Here is a 27,981-nt window from a genome sequence, read left to right as displayed (position 1 = left end):
TAAGGAGGGGAATATGTAGTGATTCGAGAATTTCCACATAAATTCTGGAACCACTCAACCTTCTGCCACCTCGAACATGCGATGTTTTAAAGATAAGTGTGAGAGAGAGCCTATTTACTGTGCAACACATGTCTGTGTGTGCAGGATGGATGTTGGTCATGGGAGGACAGAAGCTGCATCAGATGAGCGGCGCCGACAAGTGTTTGCCGCACACACAATAGAACCTGTGTGGAAAGTACAAGGAGTAATTACTTGTTATTCCTTGGTGGTCGAATAATTGTAATTGTTATAGACAATTGAAACATGATTTGTCTAGAGACTCTTACTTAATCTTGGTGTTAGACTTGCTAGAAGCAAAACCTGTCTTTGAATTTCTGGTGGTTATTAAACCCACCACATTGTAATTATATTCAATAGTATCTAATGGTTAACAACGCAGTTGACTTGCAGGAGTTTGTATGCTCATGTGAAACTTGTGGAAATGAAAACATACCTGAACTGAACTGAAAGTATTATGAGGGTACTGAGTTATTTCAAGAGAGAGAGTCTTTTTTTTAATTCCTCTAACCAGCATTATTTCTTCAGAAAATAAGTTGTGGAGATAGACGCAGCCGTGTATCCAGAGAAGAGGACTGGCTAAATGTTTCAAGTAAGTCAACTGTAGTAAGAGAAGTGTGAAGTTCGCAATCCAGTTTTGCACCGCTTCTCTTGTTGCCGAAACCGTTAGAATAGATGCAAGAGGTAGCGTTGTAAAGATCGTATTGAGGACAGCAGATGCAAGCGATGTGAGCAAATGGTATGAAACAGTAGGAGCTGCAAAGGGCTTAGCAGTGGCAAATGAAGCAATAGCATAGTGACATTCCTTGCAGATTGTGAATCTGGAGAATTGTGGGTTGAACGACACATGGATGTTTCGGCGGCTTACCAAAGAAGATTTTGCCAGGGCCTCAGCTAGTACTCTGATCTAAGATTTGGAAGCAATACAAGTATGGATACAGCTACTAGATGTGAAGGCAATGCTTGACACAACTGTTGCAATCTCTAGGGGATAGCATTTGTAATGAATGAGTAGAATTGACAAATTTTGCAGGAAGCTGTTCATCAGGTACTTCACGGGCAGTTAAGTCTGGTCTTGCTGTCACCTGAGCAGTATCTAAGGGGCGTGTGGAAAGTATAAGGAGAATTCCCACCAGAATTACAGTTATTAGCAGAGCTGGGTAGCCAGAACTTGCCATTCTGCTACTGTAATGCAACAGTGGATGTGACCAACAGATAATGCATGGTTGTACATAACAATGAGGATACCAGTAATGAATAAGTATGCATTGGATGTACTCAGTATACGACAAGGTAGTGATGGTAGCTAGGTCCTGTGAGCAAGGAAAACTCGTGGAAAAATTGTGGAAAAATCGTGTAGAGTTGCAAGGTTGTTGATCAAAGCAGCTAAGTGTAATGTTATGGGACCTACATCTCATTCATCAGACGCTATGACAAGAGTTACTCTGTTGAATACAACACAGCCTCAGCTGTAGTGGCCAGATGGACCTGTGGAGATGTTGTCCAAACAGAATCTTACTTCTTTTAACAACAGCAGGTAACTTGGCCTGGGCCATTCACTAAGTCAGATGATAGCTGCACAAGAGGGGCGACTCACAGCGGAACAATTGTTGCAGCATGTAAGACAATTTCAGGATGGCAGATGTTAAGCATCATGGACTTCGAGTGTTGCTGTTCCAAGCACCAAAGTCACATCATCCATAGCAAGAGACTTGCCCTGGTGTGGTGACATTGATTCACCTGCCACAGTCATTACCACTGTGCAGTGCAGTTTCCTGCTGAGCGTGGTTAGCCTCCTCTCACAGTCCCCTTGTCATAGTGTCTGCTGAATGAGATGTAGGTCCCATAACATTACACTTAGTTGCTTTGATCAACAGCCTTGCAACTCTACACGATTTTTCCACAATTTTTCCATGAGTTTTCCTTGCTCACAGGACCTGACTACCACCACTACCTTGTCGTATACTGAGTACATCCAATGCATACTTGCTCATTACTGGTATCCTCATTGTATAACATATGTATGTTATTCTGACCCACATGTCACCACACTTGCAGCTACAACCTGCGGCTGTTAATGCAGTACTTCACAGGGACTTTCTCACTACTTCTCATTATTTTAGCTAAGAACTGGGTGGTGACATTGCACTGCCCTCCTCCACGGAGAAGACCCGGCTCCTCATGTCTTACTTTGACCATGTTTCCTGCTAAGTCGTCTGTACATGTGCATATCGTTATCCCATGACTTCTGTCACCTCAGTATATTAACAACATAAGTATTTTCACACAAACACATCAACAAATTTTGGGAAATTAATAGTAAATCGATAATATTCTGCCCAGAACTAATGCTTAGGTAAAAATGGGCATAAAACAATAACTAAATAAAAACTTCCTCAGCAGTAGAAGAAAATACACACACACAGAGAGAGAGAGAGAGAGAGAGAGAGAGAGAGAGAGAGAGAGAGAGAGACATTTGTCTACCTGCTTAATAGTGTGTTGGTCCACCTTTGGAACTCAGTACAGCAGCAGTTCTGCATAGCATTGATCTGGCAAATCCTTGGTAGATTTTGCAGGGCCTGCACACAATTTCCGTATCAGGTTCAAATTGGGTGAATGTGGTGGCCGAGACACCATTGTGAGTTCACTATCATGCTCCTCAAACCACTGCAGCATGGTCCTGGTGTTATAATAAGGACAATTATCCTACTGGAAAATGCCCTCACCATTATGGAAGATTTTGAGCATGAAGGGGTGCAGATGATCTGCAATAATGTTCACATTATTCATAGTCTCATGATCCCTTTGACTACTAAGTGTCTCATGGAAACCCTGGTGATGGCATAATACTGCCACCACCAGCAAGTTTGGTGTGGTGCCCATATTGAGCAGCACTTTGCCAGGATGGCATATCTAGACACGAGTATCACCTATGTATTAGAAGAAATGTGGATTATCTGACCCAGCAAGGCGTTTCCATTGATCTATGGTCCAGTCGTGATGATCACGAGCCCACTGCAACCACAACTGGCGATGCCATTCGGTCAACATGGAAACACACATTGGTCATCTGCTGCAGACTCCATGTTTAACAATGCACGCTGAACAGTATGGTCTGGAACACGTGTGCCTGCCCCAGCATCGTACTCTGTTATCACGGGTGCCACAGATCGCCACATATCCTGCATTACAGAGTGCCAGGCCTCCAGCCAGCACATTATGTAATGATGTGTGACCTTGTCACATACTCATGTTTTCTCTGTTCTTCGACCACTTTCCGAAGGTGCTTCTGGCAATAGCAGACTAAGAGGATTTCGCCATTTGTGGTCCAAATCATTGCTAGAATGATACATGATTTTTCTCTGTGCTGCTTATACACTTTCATTACCACATCAACTGCCTGCAATGCCACCAGTTGGCATTTAACATTTAATGTTGTTGGAGGAGGACCGGGGGGGGGGGGGGGGGGGGGGGTTCTTCGAGCATATGCCTTCATACAGATCAGAAATCCTAGAGACACAGATTGTTGTGCGGTGTGTATTTGAAGCCAGCTACTCTGTAATTTCACTCATACACTGTGCTTTACATATCATGACAAACATCATTATAACGTCAACAATAAATTCATCATGGAAATTGTCATACTGGGTGGCTGTATGTGTGGTCTGCTGTAACAGGGATTTGTGTTTCCTGTGTGCTCCATTCATGATACTGTATGTGCAGCACAGATGTAGTTACATTAATGATAAATTATGGAATAATATTCTCTCAAGCGGGCCTGGCTTATTTCTGCATTACACTGGAATATATGTGCATGAATCTAAAACTATCGTATGTTACAAACTTGCAGCCCTTGTCACGAAAATCCAAACTTTTTGTGATGTAAACTTTGTGGCTACAATTCCCATGCGTGGAACGTGCATAAGAATCTTCTCTTCACTTGATCATAATCTGCCATGCATATTAGGCCATGTGACCTATTCCTATTTAACTGACTGTTTCTTCTCAGAAACTTTTTGTCTTATTAAGAGTCTTGGTGGAAGCTGTTTTTCTCCATTTTTATAGTGGAGCAACTGTATACTGCACAGACAATCCTGATACTTTTTGAAATGGCAGTTCCTTTCAGCATTTGATCACTCTATTTCATAAAACAAACTTCTTAGAGCAGTGCTTTTTTATATGACCTATATATGTGCTCAATATAGCCAAACTTCATTATATTTTTAGGTTGTCATTACTTACCTGTTTTTAAAATTGTGCTGTTCATGAAGCTTTCTGATCGAATGGAGTGTGTATTTACTTTGATATATCATGATCACAGTATTTACCGTCAGTGCTTTATGGCCATGCTCTTGATCTTATAGATCTACAGAAGATGGCTGAAGGAAGAAAAATTACATGGCAATACAGGGAAGATCGAAATGTGCTACAACCTGGTATCATGTTTTTGTTGTGCTTTAGGAGCCCAAAGACATGCAACCACTAAAGCACCTGCCCTATAGTTAGACACCTTGTAACATCCTCTTGGTCACACAACTTGCTTCATACTGTGTATCACCAGTTTTGGGAAGTGCTTGTGTATTACTGACAAGACACTAAATACATTCCCTTACATAAAGGTGTTATGACATGGTACAGGTTATTTTTACTGAACAAAAGACACAAAAACAGTTTACACAATGCCCAGTACCAAGTCCAGTCATAGTCGTCAACACCAAGTGAGACCCCCCTGCGGGTCTGGGGTCTAGAACAGGCCCGAGGTATTCCTGCCTGTCGTAAAAGGCAACTAAAAGGAGTCTCACACGTTTTGGCCCTTATGAGATGGTCCCTTGTAGGGTTTGATCTCCATTTTTCAAAATTTTCCCGAAGAGCCAATTGGGGAAGGGCACCTTACATAGTGCATCATGTCCATTGTGCATTGAGATCTTTAGCCCAGTTTCTCGTCGTCGCATTGCAGTCCCGCCCATTCTCCATCTCTTAGGCGAGGACACCTTCCTGGCTGAGTTTTCCACCATGCACTATGCAGTGTCACTTTCTGTGCCAATGATGACCATGGACTTCTTTGCACCTCATATCCAGCATGGTAGCCAGTCTGTTGTGGTGGGGCCGCATATACCCTGTTGGTTGTAACCCCCTGACAACACAGGGATCGCTCTGCTGATGCCTGCGGTGTTAGCTCCCCACATATGCCGAGGAATAGATGCTCGTCATCCTGGGGCATCGGGACTCTCAGCAATGACCGTCTTGCCAGGTGGCCTTTGCTGCGGCTGGGTGGCGCCCATGGGGAGGGTCCCTGGTCGGAGTGTCTGGCATCAGGTCGGATGACACGCCATGAAGCGAATTACGTCATCTCATGCTGGTGGTCACTGCCAGCAGTCTCTAAGTGGACAAAGTCTAACTTTAATGCTTAGAAATATGACCCCAAGTCATTCCCTTTCCTGACCACACCACGGGAGGAACTCCAGATTAAGGATGGCAGTGAAGCTTATTATCCCCAGTACGTCGTATGTATGAGAGTTGATGGGGAATCTTTCATGTCCATGAAGCCTCAGTTTTCTGTGGAGCATATTTGGAGGACAAGTTTAGGGAGGTGGAGGGCTTGTCCAAAATGCACTCTGGGTCCGTTTTGATAAAAACAGCATCCTCTGCCCAGTCACAGGCATTACTCACTTGTGCCAAGTTGGGGGATGTTTCTGTTACCATCATGCCTCATAAAAGCTTCAATATGGTCCAGGACATTGTATTGCACAGGGACCTTCTTTTGCAGTCTGACAATGAGCTGTGCGCCAGTTTAGAGCGGCGAGGTGTTCATTTCGTCTGGCGTGTCCATCGGGATCCGAGGGATAACCAGGTTGCCACCGGTGCCTTCATCTTGGCCTTCAATGGTGACACATTCTACATCTACATCTGCATCCATACTCCGCAATTCACCTGATGGTGTGTGTCGGAGGGTACTTTGAGTACTTCTATCGGTCCTCCCTTCTATTCCAGTCTCTTATTGTTCGTGGAAAGAAAGATTGTCGGTATGCCTCTGTGTGTACTCTAATCTCTCTGATTTTATCCTCATGGTCTCTTCGCGAGATATACATAGGAGGTAGCAATACACTTCTTGACTCCTCGGTGAAGGTATGTTCTCGAAACTTCAACAAAAGCCCGTACCGAGCTACTGAGCATCTCTCTTAGTTTTCCACTGGAGTTTATCTATCATCTCCATAACGCTTTCGCGATTACTAAATGATCCTGTAACGAAGCGCGCTGCTCTCCTTTGGATCTTGTCTCTCTCTTCTATCAACCCTATCTGGTACGGATTCCACACCGGTGATCAGTATTCAAGCAGTGGGCGAACAAATGTACTGTAACCTACTTCCTTTGTTTTTGGATTGCATTTCCTTAGGATTCTTCCAATGAATCTCAGTCTGGCATCTGCATTACCGACGATTAATTTTATATGGTCATTCCATTTTAAATCACTCCTAATGCCTACTCCCAGATAATTTATGGAATTGACTGCTTCCAGTTGCTGACCTGCTGTATTGTAGCTAAATGATAAAGGATCTTTCTTTCTATGTATTTGCAGCACATTACACTTGTCTTACATTGAGATTCAATTGCCATTCCCTGCACCATGCGTCAATTCGTTGCAGATCCTCCTGCATTTCAGTACAATTTTCCATTACCCTAGAAGGTCAAGGTGATGGTCTACTGCTGTGATGTCAAGCCATATATCCCTACCCCGATGCGGTGCTTTAAGTGCTGGAAGTTCGGCCATATGTCTTCTCGCTGTACTTCCAGCCCCACCTGTCGAGACTGTGGATGTCCATTGCATCCCAATACTCCGTGTGCCGTGCCTCCCATCTGTGTCAACTGTGGAGAGCATCATTCACCTTGCTTGCCAGACTGCAGGACTTCACAGAAAGAGGGGAAAATCATGGAATATAAGACCCTAGACAGACTGACCTACACTGAGGCTAAGAGGAAATTTGAGTGCCCTCATCTTGTGGCTATGACCTCCTCATATGCCACCACTACAAGAACAGTTGTCACCCTATCAGTTCCTCGAATTCCTGTCGCCTCTCAGAACCGGGAGACTACACCTGCCCCCTTTATGGTGGAGGTCACTTCCCTCCCTGTTGCTCCCACACCTCCCATTTCGGGAGTAACTCCCCCCCCCTCTCCCCCTCCTCCCCCCCCCTTCCCCCTCCTCCCCCCCCCTCCCCCTCCCCCTCCCTCCCCCCGCCCCAACCATTAGGGATTTCAGTTCCCACTTCTGAGCCAGAAAAGCGTAAGGCTTCTTCAACTACTCTCGCAAGGAAGGGGTCCCTTGGGTCACTCCCTTCCCAGGTTTCTGCTAGTGGGAAAGATGACACCCGCCAATGGCTGCACAGCCCAAAAGCAGCTGGTTGTAGGGCTTCATGCTCATCCTCTGTCCCAGAGACTGATTCAGTGAAGTCCTCCCAGACAGGGAAACCCAAGGAACAGCGCAGGAAATCGAAAAAGAAAACCCCCAAGAACAAGGAACTTGTGGTGGCACCCACACCATCACTACCTACAAGCTCTGCATCTGATGATGGGTTGGAGATTCTGGTGTCCACTGAGGCTCTTGATCTCGCCGGAACCTCAGACACAATGGATATAGACTGCTCAGGCAAAAAGGCGGTGGCAGCAGGTGACTCTGAGGTGTAAACTGCCTCATTGAATGTTCCATGACTTCCCAGTTTCACGATGATGTCATCCTCCAGTGGAATTATGGCGGTTCTTCCCACCGCCTGGCTTAGCTATGGAAACTGTTAAGCTTTACACCTGCTTTCTGCATTGCCCTCCAGGAAACCTGGTTCCCGGCAATGCGGACCTCTGCCTTCTGCGGTATAAGGTGTGCTACGGGAACCGTAATGACTATAATCGAATGTCAAGTAGAGTTTGCGTTTATGTCCTAAACTCAGTCTGTAGTGGAACTGTGCCCCTTCAAACTGCTCTCGAGGCTGTGGCTGTCAGAATATGGTGACACAGGAAATAACTGCCTGCAATGTAGGTCTTCCTCCAGATGGTGAAGTACCCCTGAATGTATTAGCTTCACTGATTAATCAACTCCCTAAATCTTTCCTACTTCTGGGAGATTTTAATGCCCATAACCGCTAGTGGGTTGTCACCGTGCTTACTGGCCAAGGCAGAGATGTCAAAACTTTACTGTCTCCATTCAACCTCTGCCTCTTAAATACTGGGGCCGCCACACATTTCAGTGTGGCTTGAGGTAGTTACTTGGCCATTGATTTATCCATTTGCAGCCCAGGACTTCTCCCATCCATCCACTGGAGAGGACATGACGACCTGTATGGTAGTGACCACTTCCCCATCTTCCTGTCACTGTCCCGGCATCAGGCCCACGGATGCCTGCCCAGATGGACTTTTAAACAAGGTGGATTGGGAAACTTTTTACCTCTGATGTCACCATTGACTCTCCCCCACATGGTAACATCAATGTGATGGTTGAGCAGGTGACTACCACAATCGTTTCTGCAGCAGAAAACGCGATCCCTCACTTTCTGGGGTGCCTCCAGTGAAAGACAGTCCCTTAGTGGTTGCCGGAAGTTGCTGAGGCAATTACAGAGCATCGGCAAGCTCTACAGCGACGTAAGCGACACCCTTCCCTAAAGCATCTGGTAACCTTTAAGCGGGTCCGAGGCTGTGTACACCAGGTTATAAAACGACGGAAACGGGAGTGTTGGGAGAGGTACGTGTCAACCATTGGGTACCATACGTCACCTTACCAATTCTGGACGAAGATCAGACGTCTTTTTGGGCACCAGACCCCTGGCGTTACCATCAGTGGTGTGCTATGTACTGACCCAAACGTGATTGCCAAGCATTTTGCTGAGCACTATGCTCAAGCCTCTACGTCGGAGAACCACCCCCCAGCCTTTTGCACCCTCAAACGGCGGATGGAGAGGAAAGTCTTCTCGTTCACTACACGCCACAGTGAACCCTATAATACCCCATTTGTAGAGTGGGAGCTCCTCAGCGCACTTGCACATTGCCCCGACACCACTCCTGGGCTGGATCGGATCCACAGTCAGATGATTAAACATCTCTCGTCTGACTAAAAGTGCCATCTCCTCATCATCTTCAACTGAATCTGGTGCGATGGCATCTTTCCATCGCAATAGCGGGAGAGCACCATTGTTCCGGTGTGCTCAAACCCTGTAAAAACCCGCTTGATGTGGGTAACTATCGGCCCATCAGCCTCACCAACATTCTTTGTAAGCTGCTGGAGCGTATGGTGTGTCGGCGGTTGGGTTGGGTCCTGGGGTCACGTGGCCTACTGGCTCCATGTCAGGGGGGCTTCCGCCAGGAGTGCTCTACCACTGATAATATTGTGTCCCTTGAGTCTGCCATCCGAACAGCCTTTTCCAGATGCCGACACCTTGTTACAGTCTTTTTTGATCCACGCAAAGCATATGACGCCACCTGGCGACATCATATCCTTGCCCCATTATACGGGTGGGTTCTCTGAGGCCCGCTCCCGATTTTTATCCAGAATTTCCTGTCACTCCATACTTCCTGTGTCCAAGTCGGTGCCTCCCATAGTTCTCTCCATATCCAGGAGAATGGGGTCCCTTAGGATTCTGTATTGAGTGTATCACTATTTTTAGTGGCCATTAATGATCTATCAGCAGCTATAGGGCCGTCCGTCTCACTCTCTCTGTTTGCAGACGACTTCTGCATTTCGTACTGCTCCACCAGTATTGGTGTTGCTGAGCGGCACCTACTGGGGGCCATTCCCAAGGCACAGTCATGGTCTCTCACCCACGGCTTCCTGTTTTTGGCCAGTAAGTCATGTGTCATGCACTTCTATCGATGTCATACTGTTCAGCCGGAAACAGAACTTTACCTTCATGACAGTCTACTCACTGTAGTGGAGACATATCAATTCTTAGGACTGCTTTTCAACACCTTGACTTGGCTATCTCACCTTTGTCAGCTTAAGCGAAAGTGCTGGCAACAGCTCAGTGCCCTTCGCTGCCTGAGCAACACCAACTGGGGTGCAGATCGCTCTACTCTGCTGCAGCTCTACAAAGCCCTTGTTAAAGCCCGCCTATGGGAGTCCGGTTTATTGTTCGGCGGTACCCTCAGCGTTGCGTGTACTCGACCCACTGCACCAATGTGGCATTCGCCTAGCGACGGGAGCTTTTAGAACGAGTTCGGTGACCAGAGTCCTGGTGGAGGCCGGAGTCCCTCCATTGTAGATCCGACATGCTCAACTGCTCACCAGTTAAGTTGCACACATTCCTAGTTCTCCTGAGCATCCGAATTACCATCTCCTTTCTCCACCCGCAGCAGCTCATCTCCCGCATCAGCAGCCCAGGTCAGGGCTAACAATTGCGGTTTGTGTGCGATCCTTTCTGTCAGAAATGGAGTCCTTCCCTTTACCCCCTTCCATCCAGGTCCGCCCACATACACCTCCATGGTGTACACCTAGGCTGCAGATTCATCTGGACCTTTCGCATGACCCAAAGGACTCAATTACTCCTGCCGCTCTCTGCTGTCAACTTGCTCTCCATTCTTGATGTGTTCCGGGGCTCTGAAGTGGTTTACACTGACGACTCGAAGGCTGATGGTCATGTTGGCTTCACCTATGTCCACAGAAGCCACTTTGAACAGCACTCCTTGCCCGATGGCTGCAGTCTATTCACTGCAGAGCTGGTGGCCATCTCTTGTGCACTTCAGTATATCCGTTTATCCCCTGGGGAATCGTTTCTTCTGAGCGCTGACTCCTTGAGCAGCTTATAAGCTATCGACCAGTGCCACCCTTGCCATCCTTTGGTAGCATCCATCCAGGAGTCCATCTATGCCCTGGACCGTTCCCATCATTCAGTGGTGTTTGTGTGGATCTCAGGACACGTCTGCATCTCAGGCAATGAACTTGCCGACAGGCTGGCCAAACAGGCTATGCAGAAACTGCTTCTGGAGATAGGCATCTGTGAACCTGACCTGCTTTCTGACTTATACTGTAGGGTTTTTTGACTTTGGGAGATGGAATGGCATAGCAGTACACACAACAAACTGCGTGTCATTAAGGAGACTGCAAACGTGTTGAAGTCTCCCACGCGGGCCTCTCGCATGGAATCAGTTGTTCTCTACCGGCTCTGCATTGGCCACGCTTGAGTGACCCATTGTTACTTCCTGCACCGTGAAAACCTGCCTGAGTGTCGGTGCGGCACCTGGTTGACAGTGGCCCATATTCTGGTGTACTGTCCCACTTTGACTGCCCAATGATTGGGTTTTACTGGACTTGTTGCCGCTAATTTTATCTGGCAACGCCTCATCGCCTTATTTAGTTTTATGTTTTATTTGTGAGGGTGGGTTTTATAGTTTGATCTTAGTTTTAGCCCATGTCCTTTGTCCCTCTGTGTCCTCCACCCTAGTGGTTCTAGGGTGGAGGTTTTAATGTGTTGCAGAGTGGCTGGCTTCTCCTTTTTTATTCTCATGGTAATCTGCTTTGTTGTTTTAATCTCTTCATCCAGTTTCTTGCGTTTCTGTGGTTTTCATGTCCCCTTTTGTCCATTTACATGTTTATTGCCCTTCATCGTTCTTGTGATTTTTCCTTTCATTCCGTTTTGAGTTGTCAGTCTCGTTTGTTTCATTCTCACACTTGTGGCATTGTTTTATTTGGAAGAAGGGACTGATGACCTCGTAGTCATAGCAATTCTGTGGAATAGGCAAGAGGCATCAGCAGTGATGCAGCTGCTGTGTAATGTGATGACGTCTAGCAAGCAAATACACAAAGCTGGTGGTGCATCACAGTGCAGGCCTACTTATGTAACTCCGCAGACCCCTGGTTGGCACCAAGTAACCATAAACCGAGCCACAGGGTTTGTCCGCTGTCTGGTGTGTCATCCTCAGCAGAGCGGAGTGTAACAGGTGTTGCGATCTGACAAGCCTTGTCGTATGAAGTGCTGCTACTGTAGTTTGTGGATACAGCAGAAAGCACCAAGTGAATTGGAAGATTGTGTATCTTGCCCACCACAAACTGACCAGAAATTCACCAATAGTTGGTCTTGCATAGAAAGATTCTCACTGTTTCAGGCATGCCCCTGGGACCCATTCATTCCTGGCAATATAGTGTGAAAGAGACCAGTAGTGGTGTCATTAGTGCTTTCAAATGATAGGGCGCCATGTCGGGAACTTTCATGCTAGTATGTGTGTTATAAAAGGGTAGTGTGAGGACAGCAGTCCATAGGGATGATAACCTGCACCTTGAGAGGGTATGCTACTGGCAGAGAGGCACAACACATGGTAAATGCCGCCCATTGTTAGTCAGTGGATGTGGTTAGCTGATGAACAAGTCAAAGTTTCCAATAAGTGCACTCCCTCCAGTAGTCTCAGTTACTGCTGTATGAGCTGGAACTAGTTGGAAGAGGCAATCATTTGACTAAAACATAGCTGAACATTTGGGATATTTAGTACTATTGTTAAGAAGCAGTGAGGAAACAAAGAAGCTGCTCATTGGAGAAAAGACAGCAAATGGTCTCTAAAGCTGTGTGTTCTGAGTTACTTTACATTTCGCATGGAGAAACATTTTTTTTGCAAATACTATTGCATGTGTTATCAAAAAAAGTTATTTTTAGGTTTGTCAAAATGAAGGTAAGGTTTACTTGTGACGAAATGAACACAAGGAGTATTTTCTTTAATCCAGCAATGAAAACTTTTCAGAGTAAAAATTACTATTATTTAAGAGTTACTTCCATTTTATTAACAGTAAAATTATTTATTAATATTTTTGTTCATATGTCATATTTTTGTTGTTAAGCTAAAAATACACATTTTGATTTTCTTAATTTATTTCGTAAGCTGCATACTACCAAGAAACTTTTTTCTTGCTCTCCATAATGATATTCAATTTTAAAGCCATTATTAAGACTTTTCCATCCAGTCTGAGAGTTTTATCCTCATTAAACTACAGTATCATACTAAACACCAATGTGTGTTTATACAGAATTCACTGTTATGAATTTGGGCATTCTCTTCCCATGCATTCATAAAGATAGCACTGATTTTAAACATTTTTATTCTTCTCTGTGTTCCTAATCCCTCTGAACCATCCAGCAACATGAAAATTACTGAAGATTTCTGTAAACAATTATTTCAAACTCTTGTAGCTGAAGCAGAAGGCAGTCGGCTTGATTCACCTGTGTGAAGGGGTTCAATGCAGAGGAAATGGCACAGAACTTCCACCTTTGGAAGGACAACTCTGTTTTCAGCTCTGCCCACTGTATATGCCTGGTTTGCGGGTGTACTTTATCAATATTACTGTGTCGTGCATCACTGTGTTGCCATGGCACTTTTTATTGCTCACTTGATTGCCAGAGCACATGTTTTGTGGATCTAGATTTCTCAATTCATAAACGTGCATATCTTAAAGTTTTGTTCGATTAGTAATCACATTTTTACACATTATAATCTGTAATTGCTAATATCTGTGGTCATTGGTAAATAAAATATTATTTATTGTTTCCTGTGACAGCTTGATTTCATTTCTGCTATCCATATTTTAACCATGGCATAAAGGGCTAAGTTGAATAATATTGATGGCATAATTAATCTGTGTGACACCCCTCAAATAAAAAGTGCTATGGGTTTATTAAACTTTGTGTAAATTGTGACCCATCAGTATACTGCATGGACTGTACAAACAGCATTCACTTTCTGTGCTGGAAAAATAGAAAGAAATCTTGCCAGTATTGTCAGGTGCTTTTGTGTAACTGATGAATGGAGAACTTGTTTCTGCATATATTCTTGGCACTTTGCAGTGGTCTTAATGACGTGGAATAAAACTTTAAGTGTACGATCATAGTAAAATTTATTTGGATATTTGTTTAGAAGCAATTAAGCAATATTTTTCTTATTTCTGTGTTTTTTCTTATTTTTGTGTTTTTCCTTATTTCTATGTTTCCCATTGCATGCTGCTTGTAACTTATATTCAGCAAAAAATTTCCTCTGTGGGTGTTTTCATCGAACTAATTTCCTTTTTGGAATGTAGATATGACATTTATTTGGGATATTTGTAAAGTTTCAATTATCACCTCCAAAATTAGTTACATAATTGAGTTTTGATTTTATCCATACTGGATGAGAGATCGTGGTTGTGAATGTCAATGTTAAAGAATGTATCGGCTCAACCACTTGTTTATAGTGTAAAACACTAAGATTGATGCATTTCGGAAGTCAAGCTTCCCTCATCAGAATAATAAAAAGTAAAAGAACCTGTTAAAACTCGCTCAAATGGAACATGCACCAGGCACAATAAAATTGATAATAAAATTAAAACATCGTGGCTACTTCCCTTGTTGCAACCGTCTCTTCCAAGGTGCATCTCCACATAGTCGTCAAAATATAAAAAACTCTAAAATGGTGTCGCCTATGGTGTTCAACATCTAACCACATGGCTCTCTCCTCTATCGTCGTAAACCGCCCGTGTGTCTTCGTTGATACCTCACACCACGTAGCCAAATTTGACACTGAAACGCGAGTGAGCTCACGCGCAAGTAAACAAGGAAGTCACAGAGATGTCCATACAAACAGATAATGTATACATGTTCCAAGGACCTCATGAAATTATGGTATCCTGCCAATTGCTAAAAATGTAGTTACAAAAAGAAACCAGTGAAATGTTGGAAAAAGTTATTTGTATCACCTGTTAGCTGTTCATTCAGCGTGTTCTGTTTATCCACACTATGTATCGTAATTTCCAGCTGTTCTAGTAGATCCAGCTTTTTGTCTTTCTCCTGTCTATGTAAAATAATGAGATCCTGATCTATTCCCAACATGGGGTGTCCCGTTTCCCAAATATGTGTGGCTACAGCTGACTTTTCGAAATTATTAAGCCGGACAGCATCGCTATGTTCTTTGTAATGTACTTTAAAGGACCTACCAGTTTGGCGTACATAGCTTGCCTTGCACAAGTTACACTGAATTTTATAGACTCCAGCTCTCTCATATTTATCGCTTTCCTGCTGTAAACTATTTCTTAGTTTAAACCCCAGCGTATTATTGGTCTCAAAACCGGTATCAACTTTAAAAGGTTTGAAAAAGTTAGCCACTTTTTGCGAAATATCACCGAAGTATGGTACTGTGACTCTCGTAATATTATTTGCGGTATTCTTCCTTGCATTCATGCAATGTTTCTATCGTATTAATTTATGGACAACGTTTTGGTGATATCCGTTAGCTCTGGCTGGTTGTTTCACTATGTTCAGCTCAGTCATTCTGTCTTCTTCATTCATAGGGACTCTAAAGGCTCTATCAAAGATCTAAAATCAGAAAGTTTCTGGCTATTAGGATGGCAGGAATTATTTTCTATCAACACATGAGTTGTTGTTGGTTTCCTAAATATTTTAAAAACATGCCTACCATTTTGTTTCCTAATACTTAGGTCGAGAAATTGCGGTTCACCATTTTTCTCTTCTTCCACAGTGAATTCAGTTTTACCGTGTAACTCGTTACACTTATTTGCTATTTCTGCAACTTCTTTTTCTTGTCCATCAATAAGAAGCAGCATATCATCTACATAGCATTTTGTAATATACAACTTTATCCACAGGATGTTGTGGGTTAACGAGGAGTCTTTTTTCCAAATGATTTATAAAGATGTCTGCTATGGTTCCAGATATACTGGAACCCATAGCCAGTCCATCTTTTTGCATATAAAATTTATTGTTAAAAGAAAAATAATTATGTTTCAGAACGAATTCTAACAGTTCGATGAATTCGACTATTTCTTGCTGAGACAGTGTTTTGTACTTAAGCAAATTTTCTTTGGTGATCTTAACAGCCTCATTTACTGGCACATTCGGATAAAGGTTTGTAATGTCTAGAGATACTAGGCAGGCCATGTCAGCGATAGGCTTATCCTTAATTTAATTTATCAAAGCTGAATTATTAGTGATTGAAAACTTATCCGAGAACACAAAAGATTCTTTTAGAATTTTATCGAGCATTTTAGTAATTTTACATAAAGGACTGTTTCTAGAATTCTCTAGACATTAAAAACCCTTATGCAAATGTGCCGATAAATGAGGCCGTTAAGGTCATCAAAGAAAATTTGCTTGACTACAAAACACTGTCTCAGCAAGAAATAGTCGAATTCATCGAACTGTTAGAATTTGTTCTGAAATATAATTATTTTTCTTTTAACAATAAATTTTATATGCAAAAAGATGGACTGGCTATAGGTTCCAGTATATCTGGAACCATAGCAGACATCTTTATAAATCATTTGGAAAAAAGACTCCTCGTTAACCCACAACATCCTGTGGATAAAGTTGTATATTACAAAATGCTATGTAGATGATATGCTGCTTCTTACTGATGGACAAGAAAAAGAAGTTGCAGAAATAGCAAATAAGTGTAACGAGTTACACGGTAAAACTGAATTCACTGTGGAAGAAGAGAAAAATGGTGAACCGCAATTTCTCGACCTAAGTATTAGGAAACAAAATGGTAGGCATGTTTTTAAAATATTTAGGAAACCAACAACAACTCATGTGTTGATAGAAAATAATTCCTGCCATCCTAATAGCCAGAAACTTTCTGATTTTAGATCTTTGATAGAGCCTTTAGAGTCCCTATGAATGAAGAAGACAGAATGACTGAGCTGAACATCATGAAACAACCAGCCAGAGCTAACGGATATCACCAAAACGTTGTCAATAAATTAATACGATAGAAACAGTGCGTGAATGTAAGGAAGAATACCGCAAATAATATTACGAGAGTCGCAGTACCAAACTTCGGTGATATTTCGCAAAAAGTGGCTAACATTTTCAAACCTTTTAAAGTTGATACCGGTTTTGAGACCAATAATACGCTGGGGTTTAAACTAAGAAATAGTTTACAGCAGGAAAGCGGTAACTATGAGAGAGCTGAAGTCTATAAAATTCAGTGTAACTTGTGCAAGGCAAGCTATGTAGCCCAAACTGGTAGGTCCTTTAAAGTATGTTACAAAGAACATAGCGATGCTTTCCGGCTTAATAATTTCGAAAAGTCAGCTGTAGCCACACACATTTGGGAAACAGGACATCCCATGATCAGGATCTCGTTATTTTACATAGACAGGACAAAGGCAAAAAGCTGGATCTACTAGAACAGCTGGAAATTACGATACATAGTGTGGATAATCAGAACACACTGAGTGAACAGCTAACTGGTGATACAAATAACTTTTTCAAATATTTCACTGTTTTCTTTTTATAACTACGTTTTTAGCAATTGGCAGGATACCATAATTTCATGAGGTCCTTGGAACATGTATACGTTATCTGTTTGTATAGACATCTCTGTGACTTCCTTGTTTACTTGTGCATGAGCTCACTCCCATTTCAGTGTCGTGTTTGGCTACGTGGTGTGAGGTATCAACGAAGACGCACGGGCGGTTTACGACGATAGAGGAGAGAGCCATGTGGTTAGATGTTGAACACCATAGGCGACACCATTTTAGAGTTTTTTATATTTTGACGACTATGTGGAGATGCACCTTGGAAGAGACGGCTGCAACATGGGAAGTAGCCACAATGTTTTAATTTTATTATCAATTTTATTGTGCCTGTGCATGTTCCATTTTAGCGAGTTTTAACAGGTTCTTTTACTTTTTATTATTCTGATAATAAACATTGACTTCCGAAACACATCAATCTTAGTGTTTTACACTATAAACGAGTGGTTGGCTGATATATTTTTTAACATTGACATAATTGTGTGTTTCTTTTCTGGTATGTGTCTGCATCCCTAGTATGTATTGAAATCTACACGCCACAGCAGCGTACCAGGACATTAGAGAATCTAAAGCAAAATGGCGCAAACCATTAATAACGTGTAGTTGTGTGGGTGCTGTGGTGTGAAGGGTTTCAGTGTTCACCAGCATTACAAACCTTCAAATAAACAAAAAATTATTTATGTAGCTTTATTTTTTCAAGGTGATAATTATAACGTTGACTGCCCATAGTAGTTGACATCCTTTTTGTTGGGACTCGCTCTGTGACCGGCAAGTATTATTTACAAAATTTAATATCAGTCTTATCAAGATACTTCAGTGTTTATGATGTATAGTAATCATGCTCACAAAGACAGATGTTATTTTGCTGTTGTGATTTTAGAGTATTTACCATTGCTTTAGGCCTGCTTTGATGCTATTCCAATACAATTGGAGAGCCTCTCTGATGGTGTTAGAGTTTAGGGGAAAAACCAAGTGGACTGAGTCTGAATGGGAATTTGATTGAGGAGGGAGGCATGCTATGGTAGTCTGTGCAGTAACGGAAAGCCATTGTTCATGAGTGGCAAAGTGGTCAGTGCATCGGCCTGCTGAGCAGGAGACCTGGGTTTGAATTCCAGCCTCGGTAAAAATTTTCATTCATTGCTTCAGTCTGCATAAACACATCATAGACGTTTGAGATTTGGAAAGGTCTCTGGAACCATATAGTTTTATTTGAGTAAAAGTATCTATGCCTGGGTTTCAGGCAGAATCCCACGGTTCCTTCGATGCTGAAATTCTGTTCCAGTACAGTTCAAGAGCCTCTGCAATGCTTTGCGAGCTGAGTGGGAAAACCAGTGGGCTAAGGTGTGAATGGGGTTTGGATTAAAGAGGGAGGCATGCTATTCTAGACCGTGGAGTTGTGTAAAGCCACTGTGCCAGGGTGGCATAATGGTCAGTGCATCTGCCTAGAGAGCAGGAGACCCGGGTTCAAATCCTGGCCTTGGTACAAATTTTCATTTGTCGCTTCAAACTCCATATATGCATCTTTCATAACTGAGTTTGCGAATATCATAATATGTGACATAATTGGCCATATATTTCAAGTGCATTGACGTAGAAGTTAATGTTTATTATACCACCAAGACACCATAGATCTTAGTATGGGACATAAATTTCAACTTGATATGTCTACCTGTTCCTGAGAAAAATAGTTTGAACATTTGGATAGAAGGATGGACAACAATGTCGATTGAGACACAGAACCCTAAAAACACACATGTGCTTGCACCCCCCCCCCACCCCCCTGCGCACGCGCACACACACACGCACACACACACACACACACACACACACACACACACACACACACACACACATATTCTCTCACTGCCACAGTGATTGGACAATGTAGATGAATAGGACACTGCAGTCAACCGATTTGCCCCACTCCCTCTGAAAAAAGACACTGCCAGAAGGCTCCTCAGTGATTTCAGTCATGCTTATGTGCCTGTCAACCACTCAATAATGCAACAAAATGATTTGTATTTCAACCAGCATCATGCAGTACCTCATTCATATTTCAGTGTGTTGAAAGTAAATTAAAGATATGATAATACTACCTACTCCACCATATTTAATTACAAATTCAAACTATAAAGTGTATTGGGAACTGTAAATACGAGGGCGGTTCAGAAAGTAACCTCCGATTGGTCACAGTGCGGGTTGTGGGGGGAGTAGCGACACCATCTGTGCGTTCACGCACTCAACAGGTCAGTCGGCATCAAGCCGTGGTCGAGTGAACGTCGTACCTGCGCTAGTTTAGTTTTTGTGGCAGTTTGAAATGTGTGCTGCAATAGAAAACCCCGCCAAATGTGAAGTGCGTGCTGTCATAAGGTTTTTTACAGCCAAAGGATATTCTGCAGCAGCTATTCATTGTGAGCTTTGTGCCGTGTACGGACCAAGAGTTATGAGTGAAGGAGTTGTCTGTGAATGGGTACGTTTATTTAAAAGTGGACGAGAAAACGTTCATGATGAAGAGAGGAGTGGTAGACCATCATTGGTGACTGACGAACTCGTTCAGACAGTTGATGCAAAAGTTCGTGAAAATCGATGTTTCTCAATGTCGGAGTTGTCTACTGGTTTTCCACAGATTTCTAAGACTCTCTTGTACGAGATAGTGACAGCAAGATTGGGTTACCGTAAGTTCTGTGCACAATGGGTGCCCAAAATTCTTACCGACCACCACAAAACTCAAAGAATGGCCTCTGCATTAGACTTTCTGTCACGTTATGAGGACGAAGGAGAACCATTGTTAAACAGAATCGTGACCGGTGACGAAACCTGGATTAAGTACGTGAACCCTGAGACAAAAGAACAATCAAAGATGTGGGCACATTCGAGTTCGCCTACCAAACCAAGAAAAGCCTCGCAAGATTTTTCTGCCAGAAAACTGATGGCAACGGTGTTTTGGGATGCCAAAGGGGTGTTGTTGGTTGAATTCATGGAACGTGGTACGACCATTAATCAAGACGTGTACTGTGAAACAATAAAAAAGTTACGACGGGCTATACAGAACAAACGCCGTGGTATGCTGACTTCCGGTATCGTTTTTTTGCACGATAACGCCCGTCCTCACTCTGCTCGCAGAACAACGGCCCTTCTTGAGTCCTTCAAGTGGGACGTTATCAACCATCCACCTTACAGCCCAGACCTGGCGCCAAGTGATTATCACCTCTTCATGCATTTGAAGAAATGGCTCGGGTCACAGCGGTTTGATGACGACGAAGAGCTCAAAGATGCGGTCACAGGCTGGCTCCAGGCACAAGCGGGTGATTTTTATGCAGAAGGAATTTCAAAGCTTGTGAAGAGATACGATAAGTGCCTCAATCGCTATGGAGACTATGTAGAAAAATAGTGCAAAGATGTAGTTGTAAGATGTATATATTAAAATATTTTTATTTAACTTGGTGTTGGGGTTGGGTTGTTTGGGGGAAGAGACCAAACAGCGAGGTCATCGGTCTCATCGGATTAGGGAAGGACGGGGAAGGAAGTCGGCCGTGCCCTTTCAAAGGAACCATCCCGGCATTTGCCTGGAGCGATTTAGGGAAATCACGGAAAACCTAAATCAGGATGGCCGGACGCGGGATTGAACCGTCGTCCTCCCGAATGCGAGTCCAGTGTGCTAACTAACTTGGTGTATTTTTTTAAATCAACCGGAGGTTACTTTCTGAACGGCCCTCGTAGAAAATAAAATTTTTGTCATCTGACTGAATTATTTATTGTGGGGTGTTCTAGAATTGGAGTTTCTCTTTGCACATTACATTGTAAAATAAATTTTAGTATCTTGAAATAACACAGTCACTGATATTCTGTTGCTTCACTTGTTATATGTCTACAAAATTTGCTTTTCAGTTTATGCAAGAAGTAACAGTTCCTTTGGCACTAATGGTAAAAGAGCTGCAGGGTAGAGTAACACAATTATATGAAATTTTGAAGAGAAAAGATGTAGAAATTCAGCAATATAAACTGGAGGGTGCACAGATCTGCAGAAGTAAGTTACTCAATGGCATATGTAAAAACAGTTTTATGATGGTTGTTTTACATATAATCAAACAAAGAGCTGTAAGAAAGTTTGTGGGTTAAGTCCCATTTAGTTAGAATACAATGTGTCTGTTTCTGCTTTTTCTTCTTATTCTTCTTCAAATGCTTGTCAAAGTAATTTACAGGAAAACAAACCTTGCTTTCATCATTTTGTCGATGGTTTCCTCACCCAGCCAATTCTTGGTTTTCTGATCCCTATTCACCTTTCAAGATAACATAAAGTTATAGTGTTTGTTGTAAACCTCACTTTAACAGGGAGCTGGTTTGACTCATTATCCTTCAACTGTGTGAAAAGCTGAAGATAAAAGGTGACAGGTTAGAACAAAAATCTTAATGTCAGTCAGAAAGTTGTAAATTTTTATTTGATCTTACCTCGATTTTCTATGTAAATTGTGTCTCCTTCTATTTACTGGTGCAGTCATCTTGATGGTTCCTACATGGTGCAGAAGGACCTGTGGATTCTTTTCATTTGGTTTATTGACATTCTTTTCATTTGGTATATTGACATTAATAATAACAGCTTCAGAGATGTATATTCATTTTTTGATTTGTGCAGTCACACATTTAACAACACAACATATGCTATACAAAAAAAGAACTGCCACCCATCTTTCACATCTTGTCAGCAACTAATACGCACATCCGAACGGCTATGAAGTTAGACTAAAGTGACCAGTGAAGCTCAACTAGGAAGACAGAGATGTTTATATTTACATATCAGTATTTGCCCCCAAAGATAAAAGTTAGTAGACATTGTGTGCTTATGCACACAGCCTGTGATTACTACAGATTTTATATGGACCATAAGCTCATGGTAATTTTATTTGTATGGTCAGGTGATATTCCTAATTGTTATAATGGGCACTTTGAAAAATTTATCTTTACTTCTGGTGCACCACTATTTGTTGTTTGTAACCACAGCATGTGATCTTCAGCTTGTACTACACATGCCCTCCAGTGGCGAGATAGGCGACTTTGTAGCTCGTCTGCTGCATCTGTTAGAACTCCGCCAACAGCATAGTGCTGTGCGGCAAGCTTGTGACAGTCACATTTGCTGCTAACATCCATGGTTGGTACAAGGATTTTATCAACTGTGCACATTTTATCAACTGGATTTTAATCATGATAAGTATGTGTGGGGAGTGCCTTTTATGATTTTGATTTCATGTAATGTAACATGGCAATTTTATGACAAGTTTCATAAGGTATGTGTAATTTTGGCCTTTTTATAACAAGTTCATAAGGTATATGGAATTTTTTTTATATAATGCATGATTCAGTTTGTAGTCTTCCTCCAACCCCCCGCTCACCTTTTATCATCTTTGTTTCCCCCTTAGGTCAAATAACATCTACACCTACATGGTTAATCTGCAATTCACACTTAAGTGCCTGGCAGAGGGTTCATCGAACCATTTTTGTACTACTACTCTACCATTTCACTCTCGAATGGCGCGTGGGAAAAAGGAACATCTAAATCTTTCCGTTTGAGCTCTGATTTCTCTTATTTTATTATGATGATCATTTATCCCTATGTAGGTGGGTGTCAAAATATTTTCACATTAGGAAGAGAAAATTGGTGATTAAAATTTCGTAAATAGATCTCGCCACAAAGACAACCGCTTTTGTTTCAGTGCCTGCCACCCCAACTCGCGTATCGTATCAGTGACATTCTCACCCCTGTTGTGCGATAACACCAAACGAGCTGCTGTTCTTTGCACTTTTTCAATGTACTCCATCAGTCCTACCTGGTAAGGATCCCACACCGTGCAGCAATATTCCAGCAGAGGACGGACAAGTGTACCATAGGCTGACTCTTTAGTGGGTTTGTCGCATCTTCTAAGTGTTCTGCCAACAAAGTGCAGTCTTTGTTTTGCCTTCCCCACAGTATTATCTATGTGGTCTAACCAATTTAAGTTGCTCGTAATTGTAATTCCTAGGTATTTAGTTGAACTGACAGCCTTTAGATTTGTGTGATTTATCGTATACCCAAAATTTATCGGATTTCTTGTAGTACCCATGTGGATGACCTTGCACTTTTCTTGGTTTAGTGCCAATTGCCACTTTTCGTCCCACACAGAAATTCTCTCTAGATCATTTTGTAATTGGAATTGATCAGTCGATGATTTTACTAGACTGTAAATTACAGTGTCATCTGCAAAAAATCTGAGGGGGCTGCCCAGATCATCACCTAGATCATTTATGTAAATCAGGAACAGCAGAGGGCCTATGACACTACCTTACAGAACACCAGATGTCACTTCTGTTCTACTCGATGATTTACCGTCTTATCACTACGAACTGTGACCTCTCTGAGAGGAAATCAGGAATCCAGTCCACAACTGAGATGATACTCCATATGCATGCAATTTGATTAATAGTCGCTTGGAGGAATGGTTTCAAAAGCCTTCTGGAAATCTAGGAATATGGAATTGATCTGAGATCCCTTGTCAACAGCACTCATTACTTCATGGGAATAAAGAGCTTGCTGTGTTGCACAAGAACAACGTTTTTTGAATCCATGTTGGTTATGTATCAATAAGTCATTTTCTTCATGGTGATTCATAATGTTTGAGTACAGTATATGCTCCAAAATCGTACTGCAAATTGTGGTCAGTGATTTGGGTCTGTAATTCGGGTCTGTAATTCAATGGGTTACTACAATTTTCTTTCTTGAATTTTGGTGTGACCTGTGCTACTTTCCAGTCTTTAGGAACAGACCTTTTGTCAAGTGAGCGATTGTATATGATTGCTAAGAAAGGTGCTATTGTGCCTGCATACTCTGAATGGAACCTGATTGGTATACCATCTGGACCAGAAGACTTGCCTTTCTTAAGTGATTTGAGTTGTTTCGCAGCACCTAAGATATCTACTTTTATGTCACTCATGCTAACAGCTGATCTGGTTTCGAATTCTGGAATATTTACTTCATCTTCTTTCGTGAAGGAATTATGGAAAACTGTATTTAGTAACTCTGCTTTAGTGGCACCATCATCGGTAACATTTCCATCGCTATTGCGCAGTGACGGTATTGATTGTTTTCTATCACTGGTGTACTTACTTAACATACAACCAGAATCTCTTTGGGTTTTCTACCGTATTTTGAGACAATGTTTCATTGTGGAAACAATTAAAAGCATCTTGCAATGACATCCACACTAAATTTCGAGCTTCCGTGAAACTTAGCCAGTCTTGGGAATTTTGCGTTCTTCTGAATTTGGCATGCTTTTTTCGTTGCTTCTGCAACAGTGTTCTGACATGTTTTGTGTACCATGATGATCAGTCCTGTCTCTTATTAACTTATGCTGTATGAATCTATCTATTGCTGTCAATACTGTATCTGTGTATTAGAGCCATATCTGGTCTACACTTACTTAATTAGCTTGGAAGGAATGGAGACTCTCTTAGAAAGGCATCAAGCAAATTTTTATCTGCTGTTTTAAAATAGATATATTTTGCATTTATTTTTAGTGGTTTTGGTTGGTATAGCTTAGCCTCACTACAGTGACCTTGTGTTCAATAATCCCTGTATTGGTCATGATACTCTCTATTAGATCTGGATTATTTGTGGCTAAGAGGTCAAGTGTGTTTTCGCAACCATTTACAATTCGTGTGGGCTCATGAACTAATTGTTCAAAATAATTCTCAGAGAAAGCATTTAGTACAACTTCAGAAGATGTTTTCTGTCTACCACCGGCTTTGAACATGTATTTTTCCAACAACTCGAGGGTAGATTGAAGTCTCCACCAATTATAACTCTATGACTGGGGGTACTTATTTGTAATGAGATTCAACTTTTCTTTAAACCGTTCAGTTATTATATCATCTGAAACGGGGGGGTCGGTAGAAGGAGTCAATTATTATTTTGGTATGGCTGTTGGGTATAACCTCTACCCCTAGTAATTCTCAGAAACTATCTATTTCAACTTCACTAGAAGATAAACTACTCTCATTAGAAACAAACACCCCACTACCTTCTTTATTTAATCTATCCTTTCTGAACACGGTTTGCGCATCTGTAAAAATTTCGACAGAGTTTACCTCTGGCTTAAGCCAACTTTCTGTTCCTGTAACTCAGCTTCAGTGCTTTTTATCAGCATTTGAAGCTTTTGTACTTTTCCAACATAGCTACAACAATTTACAACTACAGTACCGATTGTTGCTTGGTTGAGTCTCATTGTTTCTTTGCCCTGTACCGTTTGAGACTGGAGCCCTTGTTGACCTTTCCTGAGACTGTCTAACCTAAAAAACTGCCCACAGTCACACAGCCCCTGCTACCCGTGTAGCCGCCTCCTGTATGTAGTGGACACCTGACCTATTTAGCGAAACCCAAAACCCCACCACCCTATGGCGCAAGTCGAGGAATCTGCAGCCTACGCAGTCATAGAACCATCTGAACCTCTGATTCAGACCTTCCACTCGGCTCTGTAGCAGAGGTCAGCAATCGGTCCTATCGACGATGCTGCAGATGGTGAGCTCTGCCTTCATCTCGCTAGAAAACTGGCCGTCTTCACCAACTCAGATAGTTGCCGGAAACCAGAGAGAATCTCTTCCGATCCATAGCGACACACGTCATTTGTGCCAACATGAGCCACCACCTGAAGTTGGCTGCACCCTGTACCCTTCATGGCTTCTGGAAGGACCTTTTCCACATTTTGGATGACTCCCCCGGTATGCACACAAAGTGCACATTGGCTTTCTTCGCATCCTTAGTTGCCATATCCCTAAGGGGCTCCATTACCCGCCTAACATTGGAGTTCCCAGTGACAAGCAATCCCACCCTCTGCGGTTGTCCGGACCTCTCAGGAAGACCGGCCACTGCCGCAACAGGTGAGGCCACCCTTGCTGGCTCAGAAGTACTTTCAGCAGTGGGCAGTACCTCAAACCTGTTATGGAGGCAAAAGGTTACAGCCTTGCGGCCAGCACCAACTTTCGCCTTCCGCCCAGGGATTCACGACCCCGCCACAGTTCGCCAATCACCATCAGGCAAGTGTAGACCAGCAAGGATGTCCGAATCCGAGGGGGGCAGTGGCATCAGAGATCCCAGGTGATGCTACAGGTTCCAGAGGCGCCAAAGCGCTCGCCTCGGGTGTCCCAATGTCACCACGGCCCAGGGCAACAGCTTGGAGCCTGTCGACCACGGCCAGTACAGCTTCCAGCTGTTTACGGATGGTGGCCAATCCCCCCTGAATCCGTACACAACAGGCACAGCCCCTATCCATCCCTAGCAATTTTTTCCCTCTCTTTTATCTCACAAGCTGTTCAAAACAAACAGATAACTGATGACTAAGCAAATTTACACTATATGGGTACTAAAATGCGATTCTACAACTCTCAGATACTATAATACTCCCAAAATTTGTGAATTAAACTATGCAAGTACCTAAAAACACGCAAAGAAATTAAGAATTAAACTGTAAAACAAATAAGTGAGCTAAGAGTGCGACTTGCTGCTGGTTACTGCTTATCCAGCGGCGGCAGGGAGCTCATAATCATAGCATAAGGATGTTGAAACTGGTCATCTTGGAACAATAAAAGTGTGTACACTCTGATTGCATTGTAAAAAATATGTTCATTTCCAGTATGTGGTGTTAATCATTTCCATTACAGTGTGGTACAAGCATCAGACTGATATGGAATCCGAACTATGGTTTTATTGGACTTTTTCTTGTACACAAAGTATTGCCAGAGGCAAAAGCTGCATAGTAGTCAAAAAGGTCGTAGTATCAACAGTAGCTCAAAACCCAAATGGTTGGTCACTTTTTACATTTTGGGTTTATAACCAGGGTACTTAACCACTAAGTCAAAGCAACAGGGTGACCTAAAGGAAACGTACAGTTTTCAAATGAGTGGTAATATGTTGGTTTTTTTTAATACAAGATTAAAAGTTAACTCTTATTTGATTTACATGGTCATTTACAGTACATTCCAATTTTCATATCTTGAGCCATATGGCATTGGTCAGTCAGAGCCACCTCTTCTTTAATGGCAGTTTTCACCTCCATTCAACTTTGGAGTTTGTTAACATAGATGCTTTCTATCAAATAGCCACATAAGAATGTCGCAAATGGACAAGTCTGGTGATAGGCAGGGGAAAACATTCATCACAACTGGCATGGGTGCATTTGCAGTGTGCACTGTTGCACAATCGTGTTGAAAATAAGCACCCCCTGTGTTTATCTATTGTCTCTATAATTCCATCAGAATGTCTTTATCTTGAGTATGTAACATTCAGAGTCCATTGTATCTGTTATGCTCTCCACCCCAGAAGAACAAGACCTGATTAACAGCGGCTACAGCATATCACTGAGTTGCACGTGTGGAGTAGAGAGATCTTTTGTGAACTAGGTAATGTTGTTCAGGGGCACAAAAACAATTGTTGTTTGTAAAATGAAACATTTAAGTGAAAGTATACCTCATTGATCATATACACCGTTGTATTTGGGTCATCTTCTCATTTTTGGAAGCCCTAATGATTGCCTCTTTCACAGTGGAGACGTTATCAGGGTCCTGGCATTTTTAATCAGAATCTCATGGGTTCTTCTTAACAATATTTGCTGCTGTTCTGAAACCAGTAACACACC

At 42.5% G+C, this 27,981-nt stretch overlaps 1 protein-coding gene and 1 non-coding gene across 2 annotated transcripts in view; both read left to right on the top strand.

The window, feature by feature from the left end:
* The window catches only part of LOC124612662 (non-homologous end-joining factor 1-like), a 146,824-nt gene that overhangs the window by 41,208 nt on the left and 77,635 nt on the right, over positions 1–27,981 (top strand). The window contains exon 3 of the mRNA XM_047140984.1: positions 21,212–21,350. Coding sequence (XP_046996940.1) covers positions 21,212–21,350 — 139 coding nt within the window. The remainder of the gene's footprint in view (positions 1–21,211; positions 21,351–27,981) is intronic.
* Trnas-aga lies at positions 18,735–18,806 on the top strand. Its single transcript has one exon. It is a non-coding gene; the product is annotated as a tRNA-Ser (tRNA).

Source organism: Schistocerca americana, chromosome 4 (genome assembly GCF_021461395.2).
Source record: "Schistocerca americana isolate TAMUIC-IGC-003095 chromosome 4, iqSchAmer2.1, whole genome shotgun sequence".
In the NCBI taxonomy this organism is placed as follows: Eukaryota; Metazoa; Arthropoda; class Insecta; order Orthoptera; family Acrididae; genus Schistocerca; species Schistocerca americana.
The sequence above is the reverse complement of the archived record's forward strand: the minus strand, read 5'-3'. Positions and strand labels throughout refer to the sequence as shown.